Genomic DNA, 17,467 nt, shown 5'->3' with positions numbered 1-17,467 from the left:
GAGGAGGAGGAGGAGGGGGGGTGAGGGTGGGAGGAGGGGTGAGGAGGGTGGTTGGAATCAGTGACATTCTTCAAGGCCAGTGTAAGATTAAAGACCGGGGCTGTCGTGCCTCTGATCATATATTCACAAAAGATACCCTGTGAAGAACACATCTTTAAAGAGAGGCTGGCTGAAAATAAGACCACTACTTGTGAATATTTGTGGCAGCCTATTATACATATCATATAAATGGTCCATTACTGAGTAAGGAGATTACACCCCGGAGAGGTTTTTTTTTTTTTTTTTTTTTAGTTACCCTTCTCATTTTCTGTTTGCCCTCTTTTTTTTGGCACAATCCAGCGAGCAGCTGCCTCCAGTGGCACCAGTTTGTCCTCTGTGATGTTTTATGTGTGGAAACATCACGGATCCCAGGTTGGAATTGAGCCAGGAGACCTCTATCTTTTTTTTTTTTTTTTTTTTTTGATCTTATAGAATGACTCAAACATTATAGCATTGTGGCATTGAGCTCAAAGGGCACTGATAAAAAATGATTTAAAATAAAAAAAAAACAACAGCCTTGGGCATAATGTGCAACCAGGAGCATTTATGCAGAAATGAAAAATGTCAATAGTGCTTCCTTCCATAATATTGCCTATTTCACTGGCACATAACACTGGCCTGTGACTCATGAACATAAATTCAGCGCGCAGTACAGTAAACCGAATAATGATTAATATAACTTTCATCTCTGGTTTGCTTCACTTGGTGTGGCCTTGGGTCCTTTAATAGTCATGGCACGGTGGAAAAAATGTAATAGCTTGCTACTCTGCATGTCCTTCAAATAAAATGTTTCCATAATGGATTCTCATAGTACATACATATATATACTTATACTGCACCATAAGTACTGCCCTTTTTGTATCTTTCATGAGAGAGTTCATCAGAAAAACTCTAGCTAGATCACATGATAACAGCCCCCCGGAAAGGGACGGCAAATGGCAAAGCTGCTGAGAAGTATTAATGTAATAATCAAGTGTCTCAGGTTGCTCTTAATTCAATTGTCTCTCTTAACATTTCCCGGCTATGTCAATCAATGTGCCTGCCTTGTCTTTAAAGCAACAGAAGAGTTATCCATTCTGGCGCCATTAAAACATCAATGTCTCATTTCTGCTAAATGGCAGAGGAAAGATAATTGGCATGTGTGCATGCATATTAATTAACTGATAATGAGACGATAAGGCCCCCTCTCTATCTGCAGATGTGGAACCACTAATCAATTGGCAGTGAAATGGGGCAAAAATGCGCTACTTTTATCCCACTACTGAAATTAAAAACCTATTTAGTACCACGTTTTCCAACAAAGTGCTTTTCATTTATCTTCTCCAGCACATTATTCAATCACACTTTCCATTTGTATAATGGTAATATTTTCATGTAATTTCCCACTGCCTCTGAGATGGGTATTTTTGATATGGCTTTGTGAAATGGCTATTCCATTCCAGCTCCATTCACTCGCTGGTAATAAACTTACAACCTATATTTTAGATTAAATGTCTTCAGCAAATGGAGCCGGCCTCAGAAGTGTCACGGCGACATGCAAAGATCACTTCTGCTCCCTGGTGGCCGCACGGAGAACTACCTCAGTGTTTGTGCGCGCCCCCTGGTGGCCAAGATGGAGAAGTGCTTCCACATGCCTGTAACCAAACTCTTGGCAGCATTTCATAACTCGCTGTATAAGGCACTCGCTCCCCTTCAAAAGAATACCAGAGACAGTCCTCTGATATGCAGAGCATGCTATCTAGTTGGAGAGCTGCAAGGTATCCACAGCTGAAACATAAGCTGACTATCTTAAAGGGGTTTGCTGCTTTAGCCTGCAGCAGAATTGGAAGCGTTTGAAAGGGTGCGTTGCAACTATCAGCCCTGACCAGAGGTGTGTGAGCGCTTCAGAGCACAATGAACATATAACGGCTGTGAAAGCAAACAAAGGCGATGCAAAGTAGGCCGCAGGGGGGGCTGTGCAAAGATCTGAACGGAGCCTGAAAAGGAATAAAAGAAGGCAACACAGGTACACAGAAACACAACACAGGGGGTTTGAATCAGTGCATTTATCACAAAATAGTTTCTGGAATATGAACAGAAGAGCTGGATTATCTCCAGAAGTGTGTGTGTGTGTATGTGTGTGTGTTCTGGCTGGCCCAGAGGTTGATGGACAGCGGTGCACCGTCACCTCCTCATGCTGACAGGCCCTCCTTCACCCCGGACAGGCCAATCTGTACACACAGCGACACAGACACACAGAGCCCATCTCAGTCAGCACACAGCCCATTTGTCATGTCAAATAGCCTCACAGAGACATGGCGGTCGAGTTATAGAGGTGATTGTATCAAAGTGACCCCAATGCGATGGTCATAAATTGCTCTCTTTATGGTGAGGTACTGCATCCGCGTTGCATTGATAGGGTTGAAAACAATGAAAGGACACAGTCAGCTGATATGTTGAAATTGGAAAACATTTTTCATGTAGATTGTGATTCATTAAATCTCAAGTATTCAGTTTTTCATGTCATTTATCACGTTTCTTACTTTGAGAAGAGTTCAGGATGAGGGTAAAGACGGCACTCAGCTGGAAGTGTCAGTTTTCTCCTCCTCGTCTTTGTCCAATGTCGTCGCATTGGTTTCCTCTACAGACGCCTCTTTGGTGGAAGCGGCTGTCTTTGGCCTCTCCTCCGGCTTTTTGGAAGGGTCCACGACAGTGGCGTCCCGGCTGGTGTTGCAACCCATGATTTAGCAAAAATCTAGACGTCTGTGTGCTGTTCAGCTGATGGGAGTCCAGAGGCATATAGGGTGTTAAATCGCCGGTCATAACCTTAAAACCTGAATAACTGTTGTGGGCTCAGGTGCCTTTGTTCTCTATGGCAACCTCGGGACTTCCTGTTGAGTTCGGGCACCTGAGCTGAGCCTTTGTCTGCTGTTCTTAATGCCCTTCGGTAATTACCTCCTAAGCAACATTGGTTGAGAATTAACTGAGCGGCGTGCCAACACATGGTTACTGATCAACACTAAAACAGATTGTGTGTCAATCACAGGGCCGCCACGGTTACCAACCTGGTGTGAGTTTGCTCTGTTACTCAGTCGGTGGAATTCATGAAAAGTGTTTGTCGGCAGTCAGATAATGTCAGAGCAGCTTCTTATTTACAGGCCCATTGGGTCTGAGCTATATTAACTTAAGTACTGTACTTAAGTTCAAATTTGAGGTACTTGTAGTTTACATGAGTCTTTTCTTTTCATGCTAAGAGGGAAATATTGTCCTTTTTACTCTTTACTTTTATATACAGGCAGTGGATGAATCAATTAGTCGACTGACAGAAAATTATTTAATAATTATTATTTTAATAACCACTAAAGTAATTTTATTTCATGGTTCTTTTATTCATAATTATAATTTGTTTTCAATGATTTGAGCTTTCACTAATTTCTCAATTTTTTACTTACCAATCGATTGATTAGTGGGCAAATAATCAGCAGATTAATCCATGATGAAAATAATCATTATTTGCTGTTCTGATCCAAAATAAGCTCCACCTCAATCAACGGAGTAATGTGAATCTAATGATATAATCTAGAACAGTATAAAGTGTGAATTTAACAGCACTGAGTACCTATTTACTTAAACAACACTTTTAATGCTGTTAGCTCAGTTAGCTGTGCAGCTAGTGGTACTATCATAGAAACTGTACATACTCTGCCCTGACTGGGAGCTAAGCTAAGCTAAGTTAAGCTAAACTAAGCTAAGCACTGGGGGAGTGTTGGTATTGTTTACACTGCTTGCACAAAGTCTTTGGACTGCTGAGCTGTTTGAATGTTTTAAACACAAATTTTTACATATTGCACCTTTAAGTAAGGATATGAATATTTTCACTCCTCAACCACTGCTCTATACCAAATATCATGTTTGGCATTTAGGTACAGCAGCACTGCTCTGCCAAGTAAAAACAGGATTCCTGGTAAACTGTGATAATTTCCCCATAGAGCAAAGAGACTGGTTTAATGAACAAGTATGTTGTAGAGAAGTCAATATGAGACATGGTGTCAAAAAAATTTATGTTTATTCTCAGATGTATCTTTGCATGTAGACATCAGAGTTTAGATTGACACATATATGAACAGTGTTTTGATTTTACAACATCTTTTAAAAAAAGACCCTTCAGTTTAAGACAACAGATATGAAAATACACCTCTAAATGATTTAAGTCTAAATAAGCCCCAGAATCTGTGAATATGAAAATAAAAAGATGAGGTTGGAATTAATTCTCAGTCTCTGGGCGCGGAAGGATTCAAGTTTCCACAGTTGAACACTGGTCCATTAGTTGTGATGTCACAAAATCTTGCTTGTACATCAACTGAATGATTTAACAAAAATGTGGAGTGGGTTTAATACAATTCCTCAGCCATGATATGAGGTTGCAGTCAGTAACGGCTGATGATGGGATGTAAAAGTGTTTTTATTCAAACAGATTCTTTCAAAAAATATCCTTTTTTAATCTGTCTACATTCTTCAAGTACCATTGAGTAAAGTTTTAATGCTGCTGTCGCTCCTGCACTTTCCCCTTCATTTCATTAAGTAAAGAATCATGTCTCATGTTTTCAGTGTCAACATGAACATATTTAAAAAACTGAAGCATTAAGTCAAGAAAGCATCATTACAGGATAGAAATAAATACAAAAAAAACGTTAAAAATTGCTTAAGAGTGGCTTCTACTGAACACTTGGTACCATTCCTTACTTAATCGGAATCAAGTCAATTACAATCATGATGGCCATGGACCCTGCTGAGGCCTGACACATGAGCTTGTCCCACTGCTTTAACTGCAGATCAGTCTGTGCAGTGCGATCCTTTCTCACTCTAACCTTTTATTTATCCGAGGAAAGTCAAGTGAGCACTTTCCAGACATGCCCTACTTCAAATTTATACACTGCACACTTCCATCAGGGAGCTGCCCGGGACGACGACAGTCTCCTACCACCGAGCTGAGGGGCCGAGTGCCTCATTCAAGGACACGAGGTGTCAGAACAGAAGAGCAAAAGAGCAAAAAAAGACATAACTTTAGCTTAGACTGCAGACAAAACTTTGATCTGACAAAGGAATGCTGATAAGATACCGTTTTTTAAAGGAATTAAAAGCAGCTGAAATTTGCCACAGTACATTGGTGCTTATCAGTAATCATAGTACAGAAAAAAGTATAAATAAAGATTAAAGACGAAAAGCCTGACATCGTCTCAGAAAGAGGAGCAGAGTGAGACTTCACGCTCCTCCACGCTCCGGTGCAGGTTCAGCTTTGTAACCGGAGACGGTCGGTCCTGGTCCCCCTCTGTCACGCCATCATTCGCCACGATTCCCCAGTCGCCTCTGAATGTCTCAGTGATCACCTGAACGAAGCCTCTTGACCAGAGGACCATCTTCTCCCTCCTCCTCTTCTCTATCCAGTGGTAACACATAGCGCCCCCTGCTGGCCGGCCTGCCCGTCCTGCCCGTCCTGATCATGTTATTGATCTCACGCAGACGCTGTTGGAACAGGAAGGATGGTTGAGGCAATATCTAATTAAAAAATTACATGGAATTTATTCAGTCTACACAAAGACAATTTCAAGGTGATGATTTGTTTTCCATCATTACGTCCACAGACCTCTGAGGGGCTCGAGTTGAAGTAGTAGCAGAGTCCGGATGTGCTGGGCGGAGGGGTTTCTGTGCTGTACGGTGAAATGTAGATGGAGCGGCTGCCGGACAGCCTCCGTCTGCGAGGAGATGCCTTCCACTGACGGGGGTATGGAGACAGAGGAGGCGTGTCTCCCTACAAAAGAGTGTGATAACAGTATTTTTACAACGTTTTATATGTATTTGGGTTTTAGAGATTTTAAAGGGACTTACTCCAGAGCTTGGGGCAAACTGCTTGGCGAAGCCCTCCATCTTTGTGGTGTAGACCTGGTTGTAGAAGTAAATCAGATTTCCCCGCTCCTCCTGACAGGATCTGGGGTAATGTGATGAGGGTGTGTTCGGGGTCAGGAGACCGTTGCTGTGCTCTCCATTTTCTGTAATCAACAATGCAATCACTTCCCTGAAGTGCTCATTTGTGCTTTTTTTCCTCGTACATGCAGATGAGCGAGTGTATTTTTACAGGAAAAAAGCGTTTCTTACTTTTGTTTCCAGAGGGAGAACTTTCTGCGTCTCTTCTGTTAGAAATCAGCACATTTTTACAGACCTGGGAACAGAAACAAAGCTGTCAACTACACTCGTAGTGCAGCGCGTCAATCACATTTCACCTGTCAGTTTAATGAAAGTGTTAATGTTCGGTAAGCTCTCAAATCACATCGTCTGTTTGACTTCTCACAGTGTTTACGCAAATGAGCTTAAATGACGACGAGATAAATCGGAAAAAAGAAAACTTACACTTCTGCTGGCAAGCGGCTGAGAGTTGTAGCACTCCATGATGTGTTTGAAGAGTATCTCCCCGTTGGTAATCTGTGATGCAAATTCCATAAATTAACAATTCATGACGTACTTTTTAATCTCTAAGCAGACGTGTCACATCTGGATCAATTATCTTTATTAGCAGGTCTTCTGTCATCGCCTGTGAGAGCGGAGGCATCAAACGTTGATAAGATGCGGTAATGACTAAAGTTTAAAAACCAAATAAAATAATTTTTTAGAAGCCACAGAAAAATAAAAAAAATTAAACCCCCACCTTGGCTATGACGTAGATGGCACACATGAGCAGCTGGTCCAGGTGACGGTCCACCATGAGGTCAGTGCAGTGGACCAGAGAGAACTCAAAACAGGTCCAGATCTTTAACCTCAGCTCGTCGGAGATGTGCAGTGTGGAACAAAGCTCCCTGAGGCGCCGGGCCATCAAGCTGTACACCTGACGAGGTGCGGAGGGGAACATGACTCCATTAAACATGGCACAATATCTCCAAAATATTCCTGGAGAAATGATCACACTGCCAGATCTGCCCCATGTGGAACAAATGCACCTAAAATTATATGATGCTCCATAAATTAAATGACTGAGGGGAAAAGCGGAGGGGGAAAACAATACCTCAAGACATAATGGGTGTATAAACCACAGAGGTATCATGCATACAGTACATCTGTAGTGTTGAATCAATTTCTAATGTCAGCCAGGATCACTTCATGTGCACAACATAGACCGTCAATACAACCGATGCTAATGTCATGACTCTGTTCTGGAGGCTCCGTCTCAGTAAAATGGTGATTGTGGTGATGACTGTTATTTGGAGCGAATGTCATTACACACAATCTGAGAGTGTTGTGCTGCTGCAGACCGACTGACCTTGCGAGCGAACAGATGAAGGGAGTTGCTAATCCGAGGCCTGGTGTCAGCTGACGGGGAGCGCTGCTGGTCGGCGCTGGGAACCGCTGGCAATGACAGAACCGACCGGTCAATCCATAATAACAGTACTCAAGTAGTCGGTTTGCAATAGGGGGTGCATCAGGGGAGGGTCCGAGGAGGGATGTTCAGTTGGTTGCACCTACATCCTACACACTGAACCTCAATAATAAACTGTATTTGTACCTCTTGGTAGGTTTGCGTCAGGCTGCACATCTGTCCTCTTCTGATCTTCAAGTTGTGCAGAAGGGATCACCTACAGATGACACACAGCCTCCATTAAATCCACATGTGTAAAGAAGCTGTAGTGCTTCGGACCGATCATTAAATCAGTGGAAACATTTTAATCATGTTTCTAATTTCATCTCACTCAGAAACTGCCACCCACCATTCACCTTGAGATAAACCTGAGCACATGACTGAGGTGTTTTTGTGTGTTTCATTGCCAACCTGTTGGCAGGTGGGCAGATTGCCCTCGTTGGCTCGGAGTTCTTCCCACAGCGGTGAGTCGCCGGTCCAGGCCAAGCTCTCCAGGACTTTCTCCTCCACTTGGGCGAGGTGTCTGACCACATCGCGAGGAAGGCCCTCTTCGACCCGCAACACCAGCTCAATCACCTGTCGGACCATAGGAAAACAGTGAAATTATGTTTTAACATTTGCCATCCTGTGTGTTCTCCTTCAAGACAAGTCAGATACAATTTTACTGTCTCAAAAGCCTTGTAGCAATTATTTGGAGTTGATTGACCTGTAAAACTTGTAAATCGCTGACACAGACTTGATTGCTAACAAGTTTAGAAGAAGAAACACACCCTCCAGAAGTGGTACGGTGCCAGTTTGAGGACCTGAAGGAGCAGAGGGAAGTCACATGGCAGACGATTTAAGGATATGGTAATCTCCAGACAGCAGGCCACCAGACAGCACTGGATGAGATCATTCTCAAAGATGACCTGTGACAAACACATGCACATCCTTTAGCATGCAGTGCTTTAAAACAAACATGCATAAAAGATGACTACAGACCAGGAAGGACATAAACGTGTAGTATAACAGATTCTGTATCAACTGGTCATACAGTGCCCCTAGTGTGCTGAACAAGGCATTAGCCAGTTCCAGTTGTGGCCACAGGAGGGCGGTGCACTCACTGAGATGTCGCTGATGCCCAGCCTCTTCCTCTCCTCACTGGCATGCTTCTTCAGGATTTTGTAATACCAGATCTTCGCCTCACAGCAGCACTTTGCTGCCAACTCTGTTAACAGTATCACATGGATTATATGTGGCATGTATCAACAATAAGGGTTTTACTCAAGAATGTGATACCTGTCATTAAAAAAAAAAGCCAGCTTTGTGATCGTGTGGGGAGTTAAAACAGTGCAGGTGAGCAGACAGTGGTTCCCTGCTGTGCTCAAAGAGACATTTGTTCCTTCTGAGAGAACCAGTGGATGATGAAAAAAGACTAATTAAATTCTGGGATATGAACCAGTAACACTAAGAAGGCTGTAATCAGTGCTTCTTTGAATTCAAACGGCAGCCCTCGTCATGCATTCATCCCCAGACTTCAAGTTATTGTCCCATTCCCTCATCCCACTGTATGAGAATTGCTGAGTGTGTTAGTGTACCTTGGGTCTCATTTGCTGCAGTTTCCCTGTGGTGTTGTAGAAATGTGTGCAGCATATGTATCAGTCTGGCTTCAATCGCCTCGGTCGGGTCTCTGGAGCAGTCTCTAAATCAGGGGAATCGTAGTCGTTAGTAGAGACGATAAATGAGGAAAGTTGTGGGTTGAGAATAGGGATGTTCATAAGGACAAATTTGTCTGACGTTTAAAGCAACATTGTGCAGAAATTGGCATTTTGTGCAAAAAAAAACAAAAAACAAACAAACAAAAAAACATAAATGACTCCATACAACTTGGCTGTCATTATCCAAGTGTCTGGAAGCCATGATACCCCAAATTGATTGTAAAAGATGTTATTTACACCGCAGTCAAACCACCCCAGACTGCTAAGCTAACGTTTTTAGCTTTAGCAGGTACAGTGAAGATTGCTGCTTAAAAAAAAGTGTAAATATTGTTTTTTCAATTTGGGACCTCAGGGCTTCCTGTGACTTGGATCACACTGAAAAAGCTGCATGTTTTCTTTCATTTGTTTTGTTTTTTTATGTTTTAAAACAAGTCCTCACCTACTTCAGTTGTTTCATCCATATGGGGGGTGAGTAGGTAATAACTGAATTTGTATTTCTGGGGGGACTTATTCTTTAAACTGAGACCAGTCAACTGGTCTAAAAGCAAGGGAACATTCAGAAATCAGTTGAAATTGAGCCCAATTGAATCTACAAGGTTAAAAACCATCTGAAAAAACATTGTAATTATGATTAGAGCAGTTTGAAACCATCATGTTTCATGAAGCAACATCTGACTCAGAAAACATAAACCTAAACAAACTTAATAAACAAACTGACCTTTAAGGACAACACAGTTTCATACTGTTTTACTTTGTTTACATTTGGCAGGCCCTGCCACCTTCCTAGCTTCAGTGTTCTTGGGACCTTATTTTCTTCTGAGAACAGCTTGTTTATTCAGTTATTAAAAAATAAATATTTCTGAGTTTCTATTACTACCTCACTGATATTGCATTACAATTCTGAGTTTGAATTACTTTTAAAAAAACTACATATTCCCCCTTTAAATTAAAAAACAAGCATAGCAACATTTAATCGACTAGACAACTAATCACGTTGAGTAGTTGCAGTCGACTTGAGAAGTAAATAAAATCCCTCACTGCAACTTTAAAAGCTCTAAGGAGTTTAAAGAGTAAACATAAACCTCCTCAACCTAACACAATGTTTACACACAGTACAATCTTTGTCTCAATGCAGACTTAATTCTGTGTACAAGCAGATGTTATGTGTCAAAACCGAACATGCATGTAGGAGCCATGTGTGGTTATACAACAGAGACGCTGTAGCTAACAGCAGCTTTCCTGGAGCTACTTGCTTCATGTCAACATGACCTGCTGATATAATGTCATAATTCCACTGTGTGAGTAATACTGAAAGACTGTAGTGCCAACCTGAACATAGCCATCAGCGGGTCGGGCTTTCCCAGGTTACCCTGCTGCTCGTTTGCCATGGTGACCTACACACACACAGGATCAGAGTCAGAGCAGGAACAGGCCCCTAAACAAGAACATTAGAAGCACAGAGACAATTAGGGGAGTGGAACCAGTCAGTCGACCACTAAATAAATACAATGTGTTAAAATGGTGTAAAAATAAAAAAAAAATGTTTTTCATTTCTCAAGAAACTGTCTTCCAGGAAAACCACAGAAGTGGAAGTGGAAGTGGTGTGTGTGTGTGTGACGTCATCCCCTGGTTTCAGGAGGGACTTACAGGAACAGTTTGACGTCGGCAGGAAACACACTTATTTGCTTTTTGCCAAAGAATGAGATGAGATAAGAAGACTGATACAAATCTAACAGTCTGCATAAAACCAGATTTTGAGATTTAGAGGTTCTGGTCTTGGTTCCGGTGGGCAGAGTTACTCACTGTGACTTAACTTATGTGGTAAACTCTGGAGGTGCTTGCAGGTGCACTTTTTGAACTTTTGGACAGAGTAACGTTAGCCGTTAGCTCTAGCATAGAGAAACAAGAGCAGCACTGACTGTCATGTTGAAGGTGTAACAATAAAAACGTTTTGGATGCCACAGAAGACTCGTGTCTGTAAGCAGCGACTACAATCATCACAGAAGAACAACAAGCCTACCGTGACAGTGCAGGTCTCAACGATAAGACGTTTTGGCAGGCGGGATCATTTTAGGCTTAATTGAGGGTATTTTTTCTTTGTCAGATTCTTCTTAAGGAGTGTTTGTTTCCTCCTCGGTCCGGCCTGAATAGAGACTCTGTTTCCTCTTATCAGTCCCACATGTGCTGTTTTCATTCCGGGTTGGTGTCCTCTCTGAGTCAGACAGACCTCAGCCTGCACGGATGTGTGTGTGTGTGTGTGTTTGTGTGTTTGTGTGTGTGTGTGTGAGATATAGAGAAGGAACCCCCGAGCTGAGAGACTGTAAGGAAGCTGAGGTTGCATGACACAGGCGAAGATCTGAACTGTGATTTTGTTTGTTGATCCTGTAGGCCTGCACAGGCTCCAGCTTTTCTTGTGGTAGTTTCCCTGATGTTTCCTCTTCATAGCCATTTAGACGTCACCACTTGACCTGATTTAGTTTAAAAAAGTTGTGTCCGAATGAATTCAACTGCCGGCCATTTATTTCCTGTCTTTAGGAGACACTTGGAGCAGTTACAGTCGGACTAGCTGTCTTTTGTAAATGTAATTAACTACCCAGATCTTTGGAAGGTATTTCTAAATAACAACACACTTGTTGATCTTCCACTGACACACACGCACACACAGCTGTACTGTTTGTGCATTCAAAACTCTCAGTGACATAAAGTCGATCGATATCATCCGTTTCCTACCTTTTCTGTTATCATGCTCAAGCAAGACCGTGACTCACTCTGGCTTCATTCATTCATCTTGACACATTTTCAAGATAAGGTCCCTTTTATCTGGAGATGGTCTTAAGTACTTTATTAATAGCAATAATTCTCGATTATTATTCCCCCTCGTTAATCTTCTGCCTCAGGCAAAGTTCAAGTTTGCACAGAAGTGATTTCAAGAGTGTGTCCTCGGATCCACAGGTGCGTTCTTGGTAATAACACTTTCATGAAGCCCACGCAGGGCTGTAGCCAGGATTTTAGATATACTGAGGTCATACGTCCTGGCCCTGGAGTTCAGGGGTGAAAGACTGTCATATAAATCTTTGCATTTCAATGCATTTTGACATTGACTTTTTTTTCTGAAGTGATTTGTAGTCTCAAAGTGCCAGTACGACGAAAATTGGACTAGAATTCAAGAGAAGAAATTTATCAAATGGCTAATTTTGAACTTTTTGTAGTCATCAATAGTGGGATGGCCAACAATTGTATCAGAATTGTTGTCACTTTAACATTTTAGGAAATTTATATATTATAAATGTTAAAAAGACCCAGAAAAAATACCCAGGACATGACCTCAGTGTCCTCAATCGTAGCTACAGTCCTGAGCCCATGTCCATAATACATTATAATGCATTATATAGTGCCTATAGTCCTGTATAATAACACTTATAAGCACTCATAAATATTCATAATGTTTTATAAAGCACTATAGACATGAGCTTCATGGAACTGTTATCACTGACTTGAGATCAAATGTTACATGTACATTACATGACCAGTAAGTGATACAGAGCACTGGCACATACAGTACAGTAAATAAAACACAGACAGACTCATCTCAAGTTAAACATCCGCTTTTACACTTAGAGGACTAGTTTTCCAACTCATATCCTCAGCTGCAGCAGGATAAAACCTACAGCTGATAGTTTTGGGAGGGATCAGCATGCTCATACCTACTCATACTCTTTATATGAATCATAGCCTGGGCCATTCATTATCTGATTAAAACTGCCCAGGGTTTGTCAAGAAATCTTCGACAACAGATGTGTTAATACTCCATTACTGTGTTGTGAGTCCACGGACACATTAAACACAGGAAGATCAGTCAGTGGCAGACTGTACATACAGAGAGGAGATAAACTGGATGAAACGAACAAAACAAAAACAGCTTGTACTTGTATTTTTTTGACTCTGCTGGGACTTTACAACACATTATATGGAAATAAACATATTTCCACATGATGCCATCCAGCACTGCGTGTTTCTTTGGTGTCAGCAGATTAATTTTTACACTCTGAGTTACACAAACTGTTGCCAATTTGGGAGAGGTTACACCCATTTCCTGTTTCCTCCACTGACAGAAGTTCTATCAAAACAAGCCTTACTTTCATTTTAAGACACGTGCTAAACATTTAAATGTCACTTCGATTTAGTTTGAATTCATGTTTCTGGATCAGCAATAACAATGTAGTCACTCAGTGTGTTAAAGCCTGGCTGCATTACAGTTATTTAAAGTTAAAGGTAATTACTGACTGTGGAGTGTGAGCCTGTGCTGCAGCTTTATAACAGTGTTACACTCCCTTTAAAACTGTTCAGCTGACTGTTCGTGCAAACTCTCAGTCATGTCAGTTAGGCTGAACTTTTGACTTGACGCTAAAGTCATAAACAGGCACTTACCAGTATCGCTCAGTGTGTGTTTTTTGGGTGAGGTCAGAAAACCAGATGGAGGGTCTTCAGACCTGAGAATCCCCCCTGTATGTGTCTTTAGGTCCAGCTGGTAGCAGTGGAGCTGTGCAGCATGGTAACTCAGAGCAGTCAACCTGCTGCTCTGCACACTGAGGAAGTTCAGCTCATTGGCCTCTTCTCAGCAGCAGACAAGCCCCGACTTGTCATCTGTGTCTGGTTGCTATGATAAGCACCGAGCAGTTGACTAACACAGGCCTCTGGGTGCCGCCAAGAGGAGGCATGGAGGACTTACAGCCGGGTGGAAAACCTGCTAAACCCTCGGCTTTAACAAAGACGTTCATGGGAGTGTTTATGCACTTAATCTGCAACTGGTGTTGGTTAAGAAAATGTGAAGAGTTTGATGGATGTTTAGTCATATTTCTAGACACATTTAATAAGGTTTACAAACCCTTTATGCAGCACTTGTGTATAAATTCTACATTACAATACCTAAAAATGGCACTTAGTGGTTACTAACATATCAGTATGTGAGTGCAAGTAGCAAAAAGAGTTCACAGGGGACTCTAAAGTTCATGTGGCTCCCTTTCTTCACAAAGAGCTAGAGTTAGAAATCAGAAAACAAAGGCCTATTATGCTTGTTCCTGTCCTTCAGTGGTTTGCATTTGTTCTCATGCATGTAAGAGATGTTAAAAGTTAAAAAGGTCAAAGTCTACACCAACAGAAGCTCCTCTCTCCCACAGAAAACACTGCTCCTGAAACGCCACGTCAGTAGTCACGCCTTTGATTCCGTAACTTTGTGACATCACACTTTATAATCATTGTATAATGATTTATATCTAGCAGCTGGCTTGGCACGTAAGAAATTATTTGGCACAGGAGACTTGGATCAGGGTCTGAGAATTACAGACTGATGTGTTTTCTGAGCATGTAAGCATTTAAACCTATGCAAGTAGTGAACCAAATTATAATTATGAACCTGAAAATCGGCATATGTCTGCTTTAAAAATTGAGGAAAGGGAGAAAATGTTTAAATGTAGGTACCTGAACCATTAACTGAGTTGGACAGTGCCACCAAATCTGCTTTCTACAGTAAATATCAGTTCAGTGGAGCAGTAAGAAAGTGCACACGTGACAGAGAGGAGCAGAGATGCCCGAAATGTTCCCGACATCAGTGACTTCTTGAATGAGGCCCCCCGACAAAGCAACAGGCAAAGGCACACTTAATTGATAGTCAGAAGAATATGTTTAATAAAAATAATTAAACCTCAATTTCCTCTATAGAACTTCATAGAAAGTAATCCAATAAATTACAAATGACTTTTTAAGACGCGTTTTTCCTGCACTACATAAAGAATTATTTTGACTACACAGACCACAACTTGCAAATATCACAACTGTCCAATGAAAAAAAAAATAAAATAAAAAGGACAAAAACTGACCAGGGTGACATTTAGGATATTATCAAGCTTGAAATAAAAATACAAAACCAATGATGCTAGTTTTGTCATCTCAGTGATTACACGTATGAAAACTGAAAGAAAACCTCCCTGTACAGCAGTAGTAGTAGTAGTGTGTGTGTGTGTGTTGTCATTCCTCTTGCATATTGGTCATGGTTTTTAACTTGTGTCTGTGTTTGACGCAGATTCAACACTGCTTTCCCTAAGACGAGCAGTGCTTTTTCGGGAGTCCTTGTACAGTACAACCTAGAGAAGAACATTAAAAAGAAGAGCAAAAATGAAAGCAAAAAAGTCCAATCTTATGTCTAACAGTTTTTTTTTGTTTTTTGTTTTTTTCCCATTTGTGTCCTAAAGAGGCTCAGCACAGTCATCAATCCATCAACCCATCAATCGCTGCGGGGCAACAAAAAGTAGCAAAAAGTAGTTTCGATCAATCAGCAGAAGTAGCAATGGCTGGGTGTTTGCATAAGGGCACTACAAGTTTAAAGAGAGCAGAGGTGCAGATATACAAAATGACAGTGGCATGTTTAAGTTCATTGCTCAGACATAGAAAAATACTGTACTGTTAGTAATAATATAAAAAAAACGCAATTGCATTGCAAGCAAAACCCATGACGAGGTCTATATAGATATATAACAGGCATACAAGAAAACCACTTTAAAGCAACATTAGAAATCAGACGTGGGGCTGTTTCATGGTTTCACCCACCAGAGAACGATGCTACAGCAATACTTAAGAAACTAAAACAGACTGAGTTAATTCAGTAGGGCTTTTTCAATGCAGGAGGGGGCGCTCTGTCGTCCCCCCTCCCCCAGTCGGAACAGAAAGATCGCCTCGGAAAAAAAAAAAGTCATTGTTGAAACGTGTATCTAACAGTCCGCTGTGTAACAGCAGTCCTAGAGCGAGCACTGTTGTGCAGGAGGAGATTACAAAAAGGTACTTCGGCTTGAGTGAACTCCAGTGTTTGTGTGTGTCCTGGTTACAGCTGAGCGTGAACATGCGCAGAGATGATGGACAAAAGAAATGCACAAGCATGGACACTGAATCTGAGCAGTCAGCCTGTCAGACAGAAGTCGAATGAGAGAGCGAGAGAGAGAGAGAGTGAGGTACAGGATAAGGGCACTTCTACATCTAGCTGAAGCTCCATTCATCAGCGAAACAGAGTCAAGGACGAAGTGAAATACACACGAGCTGCTATTTTCTTTTAGCCATTTCTGAAGCTTGCTCCACTGGAACTGTGTAAAAATGTAATACTCAGTCAGAAGATGAAGACGGTTACTACAATCTTAGCCAGGTTTTGAACTATGTTGTGCTTGTGCCAAGTGTAATAAGACTTTGGTAGACCGGTGGTCATGCAACACAGAATCCAAAGGTCTTTTACTTTCCCCCAAATTCCTAATGAGACCCGTCTGAAGGTCAAAAAACACTTAGCTAAAGTGATAGCTAGCAAGGCCCACCCCCCCTTTAAGACACAACATTCAGACTGGAAATTATGGAAGCAGTAGATAACACCAGGTGAGACGAGCAGTCCAGCCAAACGAGACAGCACAGTGGAAGCTCTCAGTACAAAAACAAAAAATGGCCTCTGGTACACACATTCCAGCAGAGACAAAGGACATTAAAAGTACATGGACAGCAAGACAAACACACCCATGCACATGTACATCTGCACAGTGAAGCCAATCCGTGTAGCACAGTTGAGGTAAGATGCAGTCGAATACGCCGGGGTTTGTCGTAATAATACCCATGTCATCGAGAAATCCTGAATTCTTCCTCTACACGGAGACGGCGAAACCTCAAACGGGTCAAAGGGCAGTTGTTTTTTTTTTTGGCACACAGTAAAAAGGTTGTTTTTCTGTCCTCACAGCTAATGACACGGTTGTCAAAATCAACGGATGCGAAAGTGACCGTGTATGCCTACTGTGAGTAGCTAAAGTGCTCCTTGGACATGTTGTGACATGTTTGTAAGGTGATGGTGAAAATAAGGAGTTGCTAAAATTCGATATCCGTGTGAGAAATGAAAAAAAAAAGAAGAGAAAATAAATCACAGCAGACGTTAAACTGAGATCTGTTTTGAAGGATTTTTAAGCTTATGATTAAGAAAATAATACTTGTACAGATTTTTCCCCCAGATTGAAACTTTCGGGTGATTCTGTTGAAATCAACTTCTTCAACATGATATGAAGGAAAGCGAAAAGGTAAGTGAGGCTGTGTGAGTTGTGCACTGGGGGTGGAAACATGGCAGACAGAGAATCTACAGCTTCAGTGACATTCATTAGCTGCCCAAGTTATTGCTGACATATCCAACGTATGATCTGCAAAGCATAAGTGTCAACGAACCTGTAAAAGTACTGAGTATTTACAAGAGAAACCAAAGTGTTTTGTCAAGTGTCATTCGCCCAAACCCCAACAATCAAAATATATTAATAGTACAGCTCAACGAGCATGTTGA

At 41.6% G+C, this 17,467-nt stretch overlaps 1 protein-coding gene across 3 annotated transcripts; it reads right to left on the bottom strand.

The window, feature by feature from the left end:
- Positions 1 to 4,067: 4,067 nt before the first annotated feature.
- Positions 4,068 to 13,685, bottom strand: LOC311255514 (retinoblastoma-like protein 2). Of its 3 annotated transcripts, none has more exons than XM_084350058.1 (14): positions 13,549 to 13,685; positions 10,450 to 10,555; positions 9,001 to 9,104; positions 8,527 to 8,630; positions 8,194 to 8,331; positions 7,835 to 7,999; positions 7,571 to 7,640; positions 7,328 to 7,413; positions 6,719 to 6,895; positions 6,424 to 6,495; positions 6,172 to 6,235; positions 5,905 to 6,065; positions 5,663 to 5,827; positions 4,068 to 5,541 (listed from the first exon to the last, which is right to left on the bottom strand). In XM_084350058.1, the coding sequence occupies exons 2-14, from the start codon at positions 10,506 to 10,508 to the stop codon at positions 5,395 to 5,397; spliced, it is 1,512 nt and encodes a 503-aa protein (XP_084206184.1). In that variant the 5' UTR covers positions 10,509 to 10,555; positions 13,549 to 13,685; the 3' UTR covers positions 4,068 to 5,394. The 3 variants fall into 3 exon arrangements, with proteins under 3 accessions (XP_084206184.1, XP_084206182.1, XP_084206183.1); XM_084350056.1 differs by having other exon boundaries at positions 10,450 to 10,514; XM_084350057.1 differs by lacking the exon at positions 13,549 to 13,685 and adding an exon at positions 11,141 to 11,298 and having other exon boundaries at positions 10,450 to 10,514.
- Between the last annotated feature and the right edge of the window lie 3,782 nt (positions 13,686 to 17,467).

This window comes from Pagrus pagrus (genome assembly GCF_965226575.1).
Source record: "Pagrus pagrus genome assembly, chromosome: 1".
NCBI classification, from domain to species: Eukaryota; Metazoa; Chordata; class Actinopteri; order Spariformes; family Sparidae; genus Pagrus; species Pagrus pagrus.
The sequence above is the reverse complement of the archived record's forward strand: the minus strand, read 5'-3'. Positions and strand labels throughout refer to the sequence as shown.